Source organism: Phyllopteryx taeniolatus, chromosome 2 (genome assembly GCF_024500385.1).
Source record: "Phyllopteryx taeniolatus isolate TA_2022b chromosome 2, UOR_Ptae_1.2, whole genome shotgun sequence".
In the NCBI taxonomy this organism is placed as follows: domain Eukaryota; kingdom Metazoa; phylum Chordata; class Actinopteri; order Syngnathiformes; family Syngnathidae; genus Phyllopteryx; species Phyllopteryx taeniolatus.
Genome location: NC_084503.1, coordinates 40,545,258 through 40,563,923, shown reverse-complemented (window position 1 = coordinate 40,563,923; position 18,666 = coordinate 40,545,258). Strand labels below are relative to the sequence as shown.

General features: G+C 41.3%; 1 protein-coding gene across 15 annotated transcripts in view; it reads right to left on the bottom strand.

The window, feature by feature from the left end:
• Positions 1-18,666, bottom strand: part of herc1 (HECT and RLD domain containing E3 ubiquitin protein ligase family member 1) — a 198,312-nt gene that overhangs the window by 11,204 nt on the left and 168,442 nt on the right. For 14 of the 15 annotated variants that reach the window (XM_061766248.1, XM_061766249.1, XM_061766257.1 and 11 more), the window contains 10 exons: positions 16,969-17,124; positions 16,697-16,819; positions 16,485-16,587; positions 16,172-16,341; positions 14,654-14,792; positions 10,157-10,326; positions 9,399-9,568; positions 9,158-9,323; positions 9,001-9,077; positions 640-892 (listed from right to left, as the gene is read on the bottom strand). In XM_061766248.1, coding sequence (XP_061622232.1) covers positions 640-892; positions 9,001-9,077; positions 9,158-9,323; positions 9,399-9,568; positions 10,157-10,326; positions 14,654-14,792; positions 16,172-16,341; positions 16,485-16,587; positions 16,697-16,819; positions 16,969-17,124 — 1,527 coding nt within the window. The remainder of the gene's footprint in view (positions 1-639; positions 893-9,000; positions 9,078-9,157; positions 9,324-9,398; positions 9,569-10,156; positions 10,327-14,653; positions 14,793-16,171; positions 16,342-16,484; positions 16,588-16,696; positions 16,820-16,968; positions 17,125-18,666) is intronic. The other variant, XM_061766250.1, reaches the window with a different exon arrangement.

The window sequence follows — 18,666 nt, the reverse complement described above, 5'->3', positions numbered from 1 at the left end:
AGTATAATTGACAAATAGAAAGTATTTTTGGACACATTGTTCAGTACCGACGGTCCGTTTTATCCGACATCAGTTATATCTGCGTCGAGGTTCCACTCTACATAATTCTAATTTTAAATATAAACACAGAGAACCACAAGAAAGAAGTAAATGTGTGCCAGTGCTTGCATGCGGGTTTGTGAAAGAATAAATACAGATTGGAAAGTAAACCCAAACATAGGATAAAATAATAAAAAACAAAATCAAATTAGTGTACTTACAAATGTTATATATCACGTGCTGTTAAGTCAACACAGAAACTGTTACAGGGAAGGGTTTCACGTCATTTGTTTGGGGTGGAATCAGGGCTTTAGGATGGGCTTGTGATTTTCTGTTTGAGACAGTCCATTTGAGTGATGGAATGGTTGTGGAGAAAAAGGTGTATGTCTTGAGTTGCTTCATCATTAATGAATGTGAATGAGTGAGGGAAGGATGCAACAGGAACTAGGTTGAGAGTGGTGTGTAAACCTAATTATTTGATTCCACACTTTAAAAACAAAACTAGTAGCAACTGTGAGTGTTGTTTATCTGTTTCAATTCACTGAGATAACGCGCATAGAGACAGACTGGCTAAGAAAACATTTCCCCACATGAACCCACCTCGTGGAAATTGTCCTCAGTAATGCTGCCGTCTTCGATGTGAAGAATGCTTTTCAGCGTCTGCACGTAAAGGAGGTCCACTTCCTCCAGATCTTCAAGGAGCAGGGGGATACAGCACAGCTGTTTCCACACCAGAGGTGCCAGGTGAAGGTCCAGGGGCTTCTTAGTACGAATGGCTACACCCATCAGGATGCCAAGAAATTTAAACTGGAGCATGTGCTCATCCAAGCAGGAAGATGGGTTGAGGAGGAACCTTAGGAAAAAACAGTGTTGAAATAATGTTCTCGTGTCAATTATTCACCCAGTAATCCAAAACATACTTAAACCATTTTAATTAAATGTTATTTTCTTGGGGAATTGTGTTCAAGAAAGTTTTGTGTTCAGATCTTGCTTTTGGCCTTTCACTGAGTAATTTGCATGTTCCTCCTGTACTTTTACGGGTGTTCTCTGGGTACTACGGTTTCCTCCTGGATTCTAAAAACGTGTATCCTACCTCCCGCCCACAGTCAGCTGGGATAGATGCAGCTTCCTGATGACCCTTGACAGGACAAGTGGTATCCAAATTGATGGACTATTTTAAGACTTTGAATACTGAGTATTTTGGTTTTAGATAATGTGCCCCATGAGCATGATATTTGTGACTTTGTAAAACTAAATTGTATTAAAATTTGAACTGTCATGTCCTCTCACCTAACTCCCATGTCCACCATCAATAGGCCTATACAGTATGTCAACGATAATACTGTCATGCAAAATTTAGCGCAGCCTATTAATTCACAAGTTAGTACCTTCACGAAAATAAATTTGAGAAGGTTCCAACTAGTGCATTTACTGCATGTTTTGAAAGCAGCTACACTGTTAAAATCAAATTTAATCCCTTGTATCAAAGGAGGTATGGGTCTTAATGGTCCATATTTCATTATGATTTGATGTATTTTTTTGCTCAAGAAAATGAAACTGGCAGTCATTTCCAATAATATCAATACAATTTGGAGCAATTGCCTTTGGAACGCCCCCTATTCATTGCCAAAATCGACACGGCCCCCATCTCTTGTGACGTCAGTGGCAGAAGCGGAGACCAAAGTCACTGCATCGTCGGTGTGAAATAGGGAATGTACTATACTATAAAGTGGCAGTAATTCGTCATATTTTACAGATTGCCGCTACCGGGTTGAACCCCTCCCCCTACCCCACACTTCCAAAATGACAACTTTTGTGGAGGGGGGGAAAGAAAAAAAAAAAAACACGACCGGAGGCATTGCATAGCTGGTGTGGACAAAGGAATGTGCTATACTATAAAGTGACAGTATTAACTCAGATTTTATATATCATAGCTGTCGAGTGGAATCCCCTCACCTCCAAAGTGAAAACCTTGCATGAAATAAAAAAACAAAAAAACAAAAGTCAGCTTGCTTCAGTTTCGAAAGTTGGTATACCTGACAGTGTTGTGAAAAAGTATTGTACCCCTTCTCATATTCTTTTATTTTTGCATAGTTTCCCCACTAAATATCATCAAATAAATATAACTATCAGAATAACCCAAGTGAACTTAAAATGCTGTTTTTAAATGGTGATTTCTTTTATTAAGGGAAAAAAATATATATTCAAAGTTACCTGGCCCTCTGTGAAAAAGTAATGGACCCCGAAACCTAATACCGTAATTTCTCGTGTATAATGCGCACATATGTATAAATACGCAGCCCCAAAGCTGACCTAAAAATTCTGCAAAACCCTTCGACCCATTAGAATGCATTTTTACAATGCATGATTTTGCTTCTACCCATATGATTAAAACAAAGTATGATCTGTATTTTGCTAGTTTTTTCAAAAAATTATTCTGAAGTTAAGCACTTTATTTGAACACGTAATTTTATTTACTTGCTCTTATTTTGAAATTCACAGCCCAATTTGTATTTAGTAAACACAGTTGTGCTCATATGTTTGATTACCCAGGCAGAAATTGTATGATGGGTACAATTCTTTAAAGAAAACATGAAGGGCCAGGTGAAACACATTTAATTTTATTTTAATGGGATTCAAATTAAACTGTCAAGCATTTCAGAAAAGCATTATCATTAAACAAAACATAACCATAAAGAAATTAATGATGGTTGTTGTTCAGTCATCAGTCGTATTTAAAAAAACAATATTTCACAAATTCTGCCAGGGTATGTAAACTTATAACTGTACATATATGAAGTCATAAGTACCCCTGTCATATTTGAATAAAAATGTAGGTTACACCTTTTTCATAACGTCTAGATGGCGGCATACATTTATAAAATGTTAAAAGTTTTTTTTTTTCATTTTCCCCTATACCTACACATAATGCGTACTATTGACTTTTGACAATTGTTGGGGGGAAAAAATGCGCATGACACACAAGAAATTACGGTTAAGAATAATTACCCCCCTTGTTGAATAATGAATTAATTGTGGATAATCAAAATTTTTGGTTAATTTTCACTGATCACACCTAAGCCTGATTACCTCCAGACCTGTTAAATCAAAAAATTCAAAGTGTCTGTCCTGACAAAATCAAGTTGGACAAAAGCTGCAACAAAATGATACGATCCAAAGAAATTTCAGAACAGTCGAGAAATAAAGTAAGTGACATCAGTCTGGAAAGGGTTAAAAAAGCCATTTCTAAAGCATTAGGATTCCAGCGAACAATAGGGAGAACCATTATCCTCATGGAGAAAACGTAGAACAGTGGTGAACCTTCCCAGAACCGCAACAAAGAGAACCGCAATGAATCATCCAGGAGGCCACAAAGGAACTCAGGAAAAATGGGCAAAAATGGCATCCATGGCAGAGTTCCAAGGCGAAAACCACTGATGACCAAAAAGAACATAAAGGCTCATCTTGAACTACAACCCCAATTCCAATGAAGTTGGGACGTTGTGTTAAACATAAATAAAAACAGAATACAATGATTTGCAAATCATGTTAAACATATTTAATTGAATACACTACAAAGAAGATATTTAATGTTCAAACTTGTTGTTAGCAAATAATCATTAACATCTATGATCCATAATATCATCCAAAGGTTCAGAGAATCTGGAGAAATCACTGCATGTAAGCGGCAAGGCCGAAAACCAACAATAAATGCCCGTGACCTTCGATCCCTAGGCGGCACTGCATCACAAACCGACATCAATGTGTGAAGGATTTCACCACATGGGCTCAGGAACACTTCAGAAAACCAATGTTGGTAAATACAGTTCGGCACTACATCCGTAAGTGAAACTTGAAACTACTATGCAAAGCAAAAGCCATATATCAACAACACCCAGAAACGCCGCCGGCTTCTCTGGGCCCGAGCTAATCTAAAATGGACTGATGCAAAGTAGAAAAGTGTTCTGTGGTCCGATGAGTCCACATTTCAAATTGTTTTTGGAAATTGTGGACGTCGTGTCCTCCAGGCCAAAGAGAAAAAGAACCATCCGGACTGTTACGGACGCAAAGTTCAAAAGCCAGCATCTGTGATGGTATGGTGCTGTGTTAGTGCCAATGGCATGGGTAACTCACACATCTGTGAAGGCACCATTAATGCTGAAAGGTACATACAGGTTTTGGAGAAAAATATGCTGCCATCCAAGCAACGTCTTTTTCATGGACGTCCCTGCTTATTTCAGCAAGACAATGCTAAACCACATTCTGCACGTGTTACAACAGCGTGGCTTCGTAGTAAAAGAGTGCTAGTACTAGACTGGCCTACGTGCAGTCCAGACCTGTCTCCCATTGAAAATGTGTGGCGCATTATGAAGCGTAAAATACGACAACGGAGACCCCCGACTGTTGAACAGCTGAAACTGGACATCAAGCAAGAATGTGAAAGAATTCCACCAACAAAGCTTCAACAATTAGTGGCCTCAGTTCCCAAACGTTTATAGAATGTTGTTAAAAGAAAAGGTGATGTCACACAGTGGTAAACATGACCCTGTCCCAGCTTTTTTGGAACGTGTTGCAGCCATAAAATTAGAAGTTAATGATTATTTGCTAAAAAGAATAACGTTGATCAGTTTGAACATTAAATATCTTGTCTTTGTAGTGTATTCAATTAAATATAGGTTGAACATGATTTGCAAATCATTGTATTTTGTTTTTATTTATGTTTAACACAATGTCTCACCTTCATTGGAATTGGGGTTGTATGAACAATGCAAAAATATAAGAATTTGAGAAGGGGGCCAATACTTTTTCACAGCACTGCATATTGCAGTAATACTGTATATTAGACTTTACACCGATGTGCTCGGTCTGATCGGTATCGGCCAATAATTAGCATTTTATGCTGATCGGCTTTGATGTCATAATTCGCCGATCCAATCAATAACGTCATTGATCGGCTCCACAAAAGACATTTACTCCACGGTGCCGTCGTGTACAGTATATTTGAATCCAAAAGCTAGTTTATTTTTAGCCTTGTTGCGTGTCTTTTGACGTAGTACTGTAAATAGCTGACCACCAATAAAGTTATTTAAAAAAAAAAAAAAACATGTCGGCAGTGTGAGACAGACAACACAACGCCCGCATCAGACTACTAGACAAATTTGGTCTTTCACGAATGCACTATGTCAGACTACTGCAATCAAATATTGTATTCCCATACCACCGCATCCCGTTTTTTACGATCACTGGCTTCATCTTGTCAACTAAAAGGCGACCGGATACACTCGTTACCATGGCGACGACAACAATAGTGGATCGCGCCGTGTGTTTATAAGAAGAAAATGGGGAAAAACGTGTTGGTGCTTACCGGTGCTCGGGAGAGGACGTTCGTTTAAGACTTGCTTGAGGTATGTTCATCTACTTTTAATACGGTACCACTCGCAAGCAGACAACAAAACGTTATGTTGCCTAGCAAGCTAGTGCTAGCAGTAATGGTTGTAAGTGAACATGCAGATGTTCTGTCGAACCATGCTCTAAAGTTTTGGTGTGTGTAAAGTAATTTAATTACAGTAAGTTAGCACCCATTATTTCTGTCATGCTGTAATGTTGGTTTGACCCGACTGATTCGAATACATGATCTGACTAGAGCAGTGATTTCCAACCTTTATGGAGCCAAGGCACATATTTTACAATTGAAAAATCTCATGGCACACCCACAAACAAAACAAAAATGTCACAAAAAGTGGATACATTAATTACTGTATGTACTTCCTGCCATCTAATAGAAGACCATTAATTTGTTCTGTCTGTCACTATGCCCCACTGGCATCAATAGATGAACAAAGACACATTATTTATTGTAAATATAATTTTTTGAGCAATTAAGTACACAAGTATATACAGTAAATGAACAAGTCATTTAAATAGACACATTGCTCCATCTCGTGATCGGTTATCGTTTTTTGAAACTCGCTGATCGGTGATCGGCCACAAAAATCGTGATCGTATAAAGCCTCCATCCATCCACCCATTTTCTACGGCTTATCCGAGGTCAGGTCGCGGGGGTAGTAGCTTTAGCAGGGACGTCCAGACTTCCCTCTCCCCAGGCACTTCCTCCAGCTCTTCCGAGGGGATCCCGAGGCGTTCCCAGGCCAGCCGAGAGACATAGTCTCTCCAGTGTGTCCTGGGTCGTCCCCGGGGTCTGCTCCCGGTGGGACGTGCCAAGGCACCTCATCTGGCTCCTCTCGATGTGGAGGAGCAGCGGCTCCACTCTGAGATCCTCCCGAATGACCGAGCTTCTCACCCTATCTCTAAGCCCGAACACCCTGCGAAGGAAACTTATTTCGGCAGCTTGTATCCGGGATCTTGTTCTTTCGGTCACGACCCACAGCTCGTGACCATAGGTGAGGGTAGGAACGTAGATCGACCGGTAATTCGAGAGCCTCGTGTATATAATTATCACATAAAAAAACAGCTATTTAACCCCAAATTATGTTAAATCGACAATTGCTAATGTAACATATTGAAAAAATTTGAAAATATATTGAAAATAATTTATTAGGGTGTCATCATTCAAATGATACCGAGAGCCACATCCTTGCAAGCCTCATGCAAATGAACATCCACGGAGAGGAAAAGGTTTTGCTCCACAAAATCGTAAATACCGTTGTTCTTATATTTTCAGAGGTGTAAGTGGGCATGAATAGGGATTTACTCGTAAATTTTGGTGAAGATCAGCAAGTGTGTTTGGGACATAAAGCAACGTAATGCTTTGGCCAGAGATGCCCTCGTCATCCGACCTTACGACAGCCAGCCAAAGTCTGCGTCTCTCTCACCTAGAGAAATGCTTTGTGATCTATAGGAATTATATTGGGACATCTTAGAGGCTTTTGTGATGTAGTTAATACAAAATAGAGGTGACGAAAGCCATGTACAGTGGGTATGGAAAATATTCAGACCCCGTTAAATTTTTCACTCTTTGTTATATTGCAGCCATTTGCCAAAATATTTTTTCCTCATTAATGTACACACAGCACCCCATACTGACAGAATTGTGGCAAGGCACAGATCTGGCCAAGGTTACAAAAAAATAAATATTCTGCTGCACTTAAGGTTCCTAAGAGCACAGCGGCCTCCATAATCCTTAAATGGAAGACGTTTGGGACGACCAGAACCCTTCCTAGAGCTGGCCGTCTGGCCCAACTGAGCAATCGGGGGAGAAGACCCTTGGTGAGAGAGAACCCAAAGATCAATGTGGCTGAGCTCCAGAGATGCAGTCAGGAGATGGCGGAAAGTTCTAGAAAGTCAACCATCACTGTAGCCCTCCACCAGTCGGGGCTTTACGGCAGAGTGGCCCGACGGAAGCCTCTCCTCAGGGCAAGACAAATGAAAGCCCGCATGGAGTTTGCTTAAAAAATTTAAAAAAAAAAAAAAACCCTGAAGAACTCCAAGATGGTGAGAAATAAGATTCTCTGGTCTGATGAGACCAAGATAGAACTTTTTGGCAATGAGACAATGACCCTAAGCACACAGCTAAAATAAAGCAGTGGCTTCAGAACAACTCCATGACTGTTCTTGAATGGCCCAACCAGAGCCCTGACTTAAACCCAATTGAGCATCTCTGGAGAGACCTGAAAATGGCTGTCCACCAACGTTCACCATCCAACCTGACAGAACTGGAGAGGATCTACGAGGAATGGAAGAGGATGCCCAAATCCAGGTGTGAAAAACTTGTTGCATCATTCCCAAAAAGACTCATGGCTGCATTAGCTCAAAAGGGTGCTTCTACTAAATACTGAGCAACGGGTCTGAATACTTATGAATGTGTGATTCTGTTTTTTCTTTTTTAATAAATCTGCAAAAAACTCAACAATTCTATTTTTTTTCTGTCAATATGGGGTGCTGTGTGTACATTAATAGGGGGAAAAAATCATTTTAGCAAATGGGTGCAATATCAAGAGTGAAATACTGAATACTTTCCGTACCCACTGTATATATGCGGAAAAGAATCTGCAAAGCAATTCCTCGTGCGTGATGATCAAAGTGGCTGACATGGAAACGCGTCAATAAAATCATGAATACCGGGCCGACTGTTCTGATATTTTCAGAGCTGTACATGGGCATAAATAGGGATGCGTTTGTGATGTAATCAATATGAAATTAAGCTGATGTATGCTGAAATGAATCTGCAAAAATTACTTTGTGGGATGACGTGGCTATCATTCCTCATGGAGGCAATTCAACGGTCGATTTTTTTTTCTTTTCAGTCTTCCAACATGTCTCACAATCACTATTTTCAATCATTGTTGTCTAAAGAAAAATACCTCCAGACTTTCAAAATAGGCAACAATTACATCGCAGAATACATAAAAGTTCAATGAGGAAACATCGTCGTCTTCTGCCATCTACATTCAGGCTGTGACAGGCTGACGTGTTCAAAATGTGGGTGGGCCAAAATCTGGCTGAAAATAAAATATTTAATCAGAACCCAAGCCTTAAAATTATTACAGACTCGATTTTGGGGGGAATCTTTTCTGCCGACATCAATTCATCTAAGTCCAGAACAATGCAAAAAGTGCCAATGCCAATGTTCTCACCATTAACTAGTTCCTTGAAGTCTAGTAATGTGACGTGTTTTGATTATTTCTAAATTTGTTTGTAATCAACTTTTGGTTTCATTTTTTGTTTGCTTTTTGAGCTGTCTGCAAATACCCCATGGCTGCAACTTCAATAGCTAGCATATATGACTAATGGATATTGCTAAGATGTTTTTGCAAATTAGTAGTGTTCTGCTTCTTTGTCTTGAATCGTATTTTGGGTATTATAAGAATTTGTTAATGTAACTATCCTATGTATATGAATGTTCGTAATTCATATATCGGCTCATACATCAATTGTTTTTGGCCCCAAACAGTAGTAGTGGCCCCAAAAATCCCACGAGTCAGGCTCTATTGCTTGCCTCACCTGTCTCTGTTGTAGCCAACCTCTGCAGTGGCATTGGGGGATGGGATGAGCAGGTCTACCACACCGGTCTCCAACTCCTATGAACAAATTGTCAGACCAACGAGAGTAACAGAACTACCAATCACCAAGTAACAAGAGACCGATGATTCGTCCATACCTGACACATCTCTGTGATAGTATCATCAAACACCCCCCCTGCGTCATCAGCTCCCTCCCCCACCAGCTTCACCTTCCAGGCTCTTGAGGGAAGACGAAGGTCTGAAGCATTCAGTTTTACAACTTGACGGGCAATCTGCACGAAAATGGGTTTACATTTCCGTCCTCTGAAAACAGTCAAAGACGGAGAAAGAATTTAATAATGAGCAAAAATGCAATAAGCTGAGTTGAAAGGTACTGACCTTGTGGAGATTCGTTTGACAGTGATCTGGGGACCGTAGTTCTTGCCTTGCACCATGGTTTTGCCAATAGAGCGTACCATGGGTAGAGTGTACACTCTTGGGGCTAACAAGGGTCTTAACCGACCCTGAACAATGCCCCAGGTACCTGCGTTGTAGCGGGAGGTGCAGCTCTGCAAAGTAGACATCCTAATTATCAAAACATTATTATGTGCTACTAATACTAAACTGGAGGGAAAGGGTTAAGACATTTAATGTTATTTTTCAGAGAATGGCAGCTGGACAACAGATGGGAAATTCATCCATCCATCCATCTTCTGAGTCGCTTCTCCTCAATAGGGTCGCGGGCGTGCTGGAACCTATCCCAGCTATCATCGGGCAGGAGGCGGGGTACAACCTGAACTGGTTGCCAGCCAATCCCAGGGCACATACAAACAAACAACCATTCACACTCACATTCACACCTACGGGCAATTTAGAGTCTCCAAATAATACATGTTTTTGGGATGTGGGAGGAAACCGGAGTGCCCGGAGAAAACCCACGCAGGCACGGGGAGAACATGCAAACTCCACACAGGCGGGGCCGGGGATTGAACCTCAGAACTGTGAGGCTGACGCTCTAATCAGTCGGCCACTGTGTCGTCATGGGAAATTCAATTGAATGGTGGTCAAAGATTTAAAAAAAAAATAAAATTGGCATATGCATGAATGTTTGATGAGTGTGTGTGTGTGTGTCTGTGCATGTTCTTTTGAATGCCTACCTGGTTGTTGGGACTGAGGTTGAGAAGTCTCCAAGATGAGTACATGAGGTCAGAGAAGTGATAAAGGAGGCGTAGCCGAGCCCTCACTGCCTCCATGCTCACTTCCTTGAGCACGCTGTACTGAGGAGGTACAGCCACAGGCAGACCAAGCTGGAGAGGCACTGAAGAGCCTGAGAACGCAGGCAAGTGTCAGTTGAATGAGAAAGACCAATTGTATACTGTATGAGGATTAATGTATTTTATTAACAGGGGGTGCACATAACGACTTTGGTCTGGTTCTTAAAGGAGTACCAGAGGTTGTTGGTTGGTTGGTCACTGACCTCACTGGGCAAACTTAAAAGACTTACAGTATGGGACCGTGTGTCAGCTGATTTGGCAGAATTCTCTAGGACAGTGGTCACCAATCTTTTTTGCACCATGGACTGGTTTCAGGTAAATACATTTTAACAGACCATCGTGGCCACTGCGCAGCGAGACTGAGAGGCCCACAAAGTGTGCCGCCTCGTCGGCGGCCCCTCCACGCTCAGCTGCCGTCACCGCCCTGCGAGTGGCGCCTTTTGCAGGGAGTTTCTAGTGTGGCACACACTTGCGGCTGAGCTCAACTGAACTGAGAAAGGATCGGACCAGTTCATGAACTGATTCCGCCATGTTTGTCCAGCCTGCTCCTTGTCCACAAACCACAGCTCAGTGGGAAAACGTTAAGATCGGTGTTTCAAAGTTTTACTTTCTAATGTCTTTTAATCCTCTTATTTCGAGCCTTGCGTAACGCTGCATCCAGTAATGGAGGCTACAGAGGTCTGTCAACCAATCAGCGTTCTTCAGCAAAGCCCACCCCCTCAAAGAGTTCCTGGTAGCTGTAGTAAGACCTTACCCATCAGGAGGAACTAAGTACTCCAAGGGGAATCCATACCCTGGTAGTATTTTGCGGTGGGGACACTGGGAACTCAAGCTACCCGGATAGATTCCTGTGGTGGGGAAGCCCCTATGGTTTCTTTGGCCGTATGCAGTAAAATATTACCTAGGTAAAAATACATGAAGCTAAACATGAAATAAAAGTAGAAGTAAATATATCATTGGAGCCTGAATGCTCATTAAAAAACAAAAAAAAAAAAAAACACTTGTGGCACAATTCATGTACAGTTATTTAATATTGGCGGACATCCAGTACTGTGGTCTTATATGACCATTATTTTTTTTTTACTGTACACAAATATAAACGCAAAACCTGTTTTTGCTCCCAATTTTCAAGAGCTGAAGTCAAAGATCAAAGATTTTATGTACACAACAGAGTAAAGCTATACATTTTAGAGTGGCTCTTTTTATTGTGGGCAGCATATGGCACACCTGTGCAATAATCATGCTACCTACTATCTCGGCAGTGAGGGCCATATTCGCCTGTTCATGTGCAATTCTGCTTTTTACACGCTTGGCGTGCGTGCTGTCAAGATGCGCCGACTCTCCCGTATATTGTATGACTTCTGACACATCCCCTTGTGTACCAGGCAAATACAGTGGGGCAAAAACGTATTTAGTCAGCAGCTAATTATGCGGTAGGTATACCTCACCTATGAGACAAAATGAGAGAAGGGAGAGAAAAATAAATAAATAAATAAATAAATTTAAAAATCACATTTTCTGATTTTTAAAGAATTTATTAGCAAATTATGGTGGAAAACAAGTATTTGGTCAATTAGAAAAGTTCATCTCAATACTTTGTTATATAGCCTTTGGTGGCAAGGACAGAGGTCAAACTTTTTGCGAAAATCTTCACAAGGTTTTCAGACACTGTTGCTGGTATTTTGGCCCATACCTCCATGCAGATCTCCTCTAGTGCAGTGATGTTTTTGGGACTGTCGCTGGGCAACACAGACTTTCAACTCCCTCCAAAGATTTTCTATGGGGTTGAGATCTGGAAACTGGCTAGGCCACTCCAGGACCTTGAAATGCTTCTTACGAAGCCACTCCTTCGTTACCCGGGTGGTGTGTTTGGGATCATTTTCATGCTGAAAGACCCAGCCACGTTCCATCTTCAATGCCCTTGCTGATGGAAGGAGGTTTTCACCCAAAATCTCACGATACATGGCCCCATTCATTCTTTCCTTTACACGGATCAGTCGTCCTGGTCCTTTTGCAGAAAAAGAGCCCCAAAGCATGATGTTTCCACCTCCATGCTTCACAGAAGGTATGGTGTTGGATGTAAGTCAGCATTCTTTCTCTTCCAAACACGACGAGTTTTTACCAAAAAGTTCTATTTTGGTTTCATATCACCATATGACATTCTACCAATCCTCTTCTGGAGCATCCAAATGCTCTCTAGCAAACTTCAGATGGGACATGTACTGGCTTAAGCAGGGGGACACGTCTGGCACTGTAGGATTTGAGTCCCTGGCGGCGTAATGCTACTGATGGTAGCCTTTGTTACTTTGGTCCCAGCTCTCTGCAGGTCATTCACTAGGTCCCCCTGTGTGGTTCTGGGATTTTTGCTCAATCAAATAAAAACAAAATTATACCGAATCTAACACACCATCACGCCATTGAGATGACTGCAGTTGTTGTGAGTGGCGCTTTCAGACAAACTCCAAGCCACCATGTAGCATGTTTGAAGTGAAGATGCCCATCGCAGGTGCATGAAAAATAAGTCTGCTGGCACTGAATGTCTTCGCCAATTAATATGACAGAATGACAGTCACTGTTCGGCGGCATGGTGGGCGACTGGTTAGCACATCTGCCTTACAGTTATGGGGAGCCAGGTTCAAATCTGGCCTCGCCTGTGTGGAGTTTTCTCTAGGTACTCCGGTTTCCTCCCACATCCCAAAAATATGCATGGTAGGTTAACTGAAGACTCTAAATTGCCTGTCGGTGTGAGTGCGAATGGCTGTTTGCTTATATGTGCCCTGCGATTGGCTGGCGACCAGTTCAGGGTGTACCCCACCTCTCGCCCGAAGATAGCTGGGATAGCCTCCAGCACACCTGCGACAATAGTGAGGATAAGCGGTACGGAAAATGGATGGATGGATGTCAACGTTTGGCGTAATGTGGTAGGGACACATTTATGGCCGTTGGGCAGTCGGTGAGCATACATGGAACAGGTGTCTCCCGCACCATTAGTACAAGTTAGCCGCCACCAGCCGTCGAGGCTCGCAGCACGGGAGCGAATCAAAACCTGCAATATGATGTTTAACTTTCCCAGGGCACTAGACTTACTACAGCCTCTGGAGTGCGGATGAGGAAACACGGTTAAGTTTTTAGGAGAATACGCGGTCGGCCACATGAGAGGGAATACCAACACTTCAGGGTTACTCCACCCAGAGTGCGCAAATGGCCACAAGGTGCGCAAATGATAGAATTAAGTAGATGGCAGAATGGGCACTGTCAGAAAAGCGTGGAGCTGCGTGCCTTTTCTGACTTTAACATACAGGAGAATATGCCCCGAACAGATTGATGATGATGAACACTATTTGGGAGAAATACCATAATTTCTTGTGTATAATGCACATGTATTTCCCCCCAAAATGTTCAAATGTCGCATTATATGAGGATTATACATGAGTATAGGGGAACATGAAAAAAAAACCTCTCACATTTTATAAATGTATGCCGCCATCTAGAGGTTATGAAAAAGCTGTACACTTACATTCCAATATGCCACCGCCACCTTGAGTTTATAAGAAAGGTGTACACTTTCATTCTAATATAAAACCGCCACGTAAAGGTTATGAAAAAGGTGTAGCCTACACTTTCATTCCAGTATGACAGGGGTACGTACGTATGACTGCATATATGTACAGTTGTGCTCATACGTTTACATACCCTGGAAGAATTTGTGAAATATATATATATATATATATATATATATATATATATATATATATATTTTAAAGAGGACTGAAGACTGAACAACAACCATCAATTTCTTTATGGTTATGTTTTATTCAACAATAATGCTTTTCTGAAATGCTTGACAGTTTAATTTGAATCCCATTAAAATAAAATGTGTTTCACCTGGGCCTTCATGTTTTCCTCAAATAATTGAACATATCTTACAAATTCTGCCTGGGTAACCAAACATGAGCAAAACTGTGTTTTCTCATTTACTAAATAAAAGTAGGGCTGTGAATTTCAAACTAAGAGCAAGTAAATAAAAAAAGTATTACGTGTTCAAATAAAGCGCTTAACTTCAGAATAATTCTTTGAAAAAACTAACAAAATACAGATAATACTTCGTGTTTTGATCATATGGGTAGAAACAAAATCATGCATTGTAAAAATGCATTATACATAGGTCGAAGGGTTTTCCAGAATTTTTAGGTCGACTTTGGGGGTGCGCATTATACACGAGAAATTATGGTAGGCCTGTTGTATACATATAAAAAATCTTACATAGTTGAGTTCAGTGCATGAAAAATGGGAGCAAAAATGAAGTGTTGCATTTATATTTCTGTCCAGTGTATTTCAAACTAATGCCGAGTGAGAGTCAGGTTGTGTGTGTATGTTCACCTGGTGCTCGGGGGGGTACTGAGGGAGCGGTCCAGGCTGCACTATGGCAGCGTCCAGCAGTGATCTGGTTGATGCCCTTGTTTTGCAGCACTGTCACCAGGGTAGGTTCTCTTACGTGGTTGGTGTGGGCCAGACCCAGCTGAAGATATAAAATGTTCAACAAATCCATTAAAAAAAACAACAGTATATTCCATTTACAGTATACAAGAAGAAACTAGGCTTTACACGATCAGCATTTTTGGGGCCGATCACAGAGTTTAAAAAAAAACGATAACCGATCACAAGATGGAGGAATGTGTCTATTTAAATGACCTGTTCATTTTCTGTACATACTTGTGTACTTAATTGCTCCAAAAATTATATTTACAATAAATAATGTATCTTTGTTCCTCTATTTATGCCAGTGAGGCATAGTGACAGCCAGAACAAATGAATGGTCTTCTATTAGATGGCAGGAAGTAAATACAGTAATTAATGTATCCACTTTTTGCGACATTTTTGTTTGTTGGTGTGCGTGAGATATTTCAATTGTAAAATATGTTCCTTGGTTCCATAAAAGTTGGAAATCACTGCTCTAGTCAGATCGTGTATTCTCATCAGTCAGGTCAAACCGACATTACATGACGGAAATAATGGGTGTTAACTTACTGTAGTTAAATTACTTTATTTTGAATTAAATTACTTCACCCACACCGAAACTTCAGCTTGATTCGACAGAACGGCGGCATGTTTACGTCCAATCGTTTGTGATACCACAGCTTGCTAGGCTACATAACATTTTATTGCCTGCTTGTGAGCCGTATCGTATTAAAAGTACGTGGACATACCTCCAGCAAGCCTTAAACGAACATCCTCTAATGTCCTGAGCACCGGTGACCACCAACACACGTTTCCCCCCATCTTGTCCTTATAATACAAAGTCGGTGCGCTCCACTCTTGTTGTCGTCGCCACAGTAACGAGTGTATCCGGTTGCATTTGAGTTGACAAGATAAAGCCCAATGATCGTAAAAAACGGGATGCGGTGGTATTGGAATACAAGATTTTATTGCAGTTGTCAGACAGTACAATTGTGAAAGAGCAAATTTGTCTTGAATCCGGGAATTACGTGTTGTCTGTCTCAGACGTGTTGTTTGTTCCACACGTTTTTTTTTGTTTTTTTTTTAAAATAACTATTGGCCATCAGATATTTCCAATACTACGTCAAAAGACGCGACAAGGCTAAAAAATAAGCTAGCTTTTGGATTCAAATATACTGTGCACGATGCGACGCGGAGTAAATATTTTTTGCAGACCCATCAATCACGTCATTGATCGGATCGGCGAATTATGACATTAAAACCGATCAGCATAAAATGCTAAATATCAGCCGATACCGATCAGCCCAATAAAATTGGTGTAAAGTCTAGAAGAAACATTACATTGTACAAATGTAATGTATTTTCTGCTAGTGAAAAATATTATGGAAGTCATTGTGGGACTTTACGTGGGGGTTTCACAGTGGACCTTTAGTGGGTTACCTGGCCCTCTAAGTTGCTTCCCCATGTGTAGACGTCCCCTGTGGAGGAGAGAGCCAAAGTGTGCTCAGCCCCTGCAGCAACATCCTGGATGTGGACCCCAGACAGAGCGGGCACCTGTTGGGGACGGTTGTGATTCCTTGCCCGGGCTTCTGGCAAACCAATTAGGCGGTCTACAGCAGATAAAAACATTTTGGAAAAAAATAAGACAACCTACAAAATGATTTGTATTGATACACTTAGATAAATTACAATAATGTATCAAAATAGTATTATTTATACAGTGTCTAAAATAAAAATGACTATTTGAACATACCTTTACCAAAGGTAAAAACTTTGCCATCTTTTGTTAAAGCCACAGAGAACTGTGTTCCACAAGCTACTTTTTTGATGCCAATTCCACACAGCATTTCCACCTTCTAGGGATTAAAAATGGAAATGATGATCAATTACATCAGTTACTATAACACAAAACTATTACACTCTTCCCTCTCAAGCGTGCTGCTCAGATTATCCAGCAGGCCTAACCTGAGGTGAAGACTTGGCTGTAGAATTCCCGAGTCCCAGTTTTCCATAGTCTCCATCTCCAAAAGCCCACACCATCATTCCATCAGCAGAAACGACCAATGTGTGGTTTAAACCACATGTAACCTGAAGATAAAATAAAGGAAATTGTAAGACACAGTGTTGACGTGTTGCAGTGAACTAAAAAAAAAAAAAAAACTCTTCGGCGGTAAGTTAAAAATCTCAAAAAAATATTGTACATCTAAAAATTAAATTTTCCCTTGAGTAAATCTGACCTGACCAACTTGGTATCCTTCCAGAGCCGTAACCTTCTCTGGCAGCTTCTTGTTGGAAGTGTTTCCCAAACCAAGTCTGCCGTAATCACCATTGCCAAAAGTGAAAAGCTTTCCATCAGCTGTGACCACAGCTGAGTGTTTGAACCCGCATGACATCTAGGGAGAAGAAAATCAAAGACTTACATGGCTGAATTGATTATGTCAGAGTTATGGGTTCTTTTAATGAAAAAAACGTATGCCCCTTGGAAAGATTGTTAGGAAAAAAATAAATAAAAAAATAAAAAAAATCAATATAACCAAAAGTGACTGTATACACCTTGGAAGTCACTTGACCCTGCCTTCCTCATTGGAAAGTGCGTCAGTAGCAGTGTCATTGAGGAGTGTTCGCCCCACTGACTCAGAACGTCCTGAGTCTAAGTCAGCAGTGCCCCATCCCCTCTATACATCGTGATGATGGTGCACTGCTTCCTCCTTCGGACCCGCCAGATGGTAAACCAGAATTTCTTTGAAGCTGTCCGATAGTACTTCATCATAGCCTCCTCCCATGCCCCAGTTTTTGCTTTAGCAACCACATTTTGCTTGGCCTGGCTGGATCCCTCATCTGCCTCTAGAATCCCACAGCCCAGGTGTCCATGTGGCAAGTGTACATATGGACACCCTTATGTTTAAACATGGCACTCGTTGTGGACAATCTACGACAAGAAGAGAAGTCCAATAAAATAAAGCACCCCTTGGGTTCAGGTCAGGGTAGGCGTGTTCTTCTCAATCATGCTCTTCCAGGTAGCACTGATATTGCCCACATGTGCAAATAGTATAAATAATGAGCCAAATGAGGTGGCTTGGGCATCTGGTTTGGATGCCTCCTGACGTCTCACTAGTGAGATGTTCTGGCATGTCCCACCAGGAGGAGGGAAGACCTAGGACATGCAAGAGAGACTGGCTCAATAGTCGTAGACTGCGCAACTTGCGCCGGGGTGCGAATGGTGCACATATTGATTTCCGCAAGCCTCGCTCGCACATTTTTGCCTATTTGGCAACCCGGTCTGTGCCAAACTGGGTGGTGTCAGCGCAAGCAAACTATTCATATCACATCCAAAATCTAACGCGATTGTGGTGAATCTGATCAGTGTACATGCAGGCTGAGACACTTGAGGTCCTCGGACGTGTGGGGTGGCTGACAGATTTATTCTAACAGTAGGCCTCCAAACCTCTTAATCACTGTAGAAATCAATTAGTTGAATGCATTATTATTATAATATATTTTTAAATCCATGTTACGTCACCATACGAAACTATGTTGCACCGCTTTTAAAGGGTATGCAATAACCCGCTTCCATTAGAGAGGACTCAAGTGGACTGTGGTGATGCCCACACCAGCACAGATGTCCAATTTTAAGCGCGCTGGGGATATACCGGTCCACGAAAGTACCAAAACCGGGTTTGGCCCATCTCCTCGCAGAGTGGGCAGACAATCCACAAGTTGTGCGGACATGTGAGGTGGATTATAAATATGTGAACAGCGGACATCAAACCCTCTGAATCATTGTAGAAATTATTTGCCCATTTTTATTATTATTAGCTAGTGGTGTCACGGTACCAAAATTCTGACTTCAATACTATTACCTGCATAAAGTACCTCGATACCAGTACTGAAAGGATACTGCGGCAAAAATCTAAAACATCAGTAAAAGCAGCGGA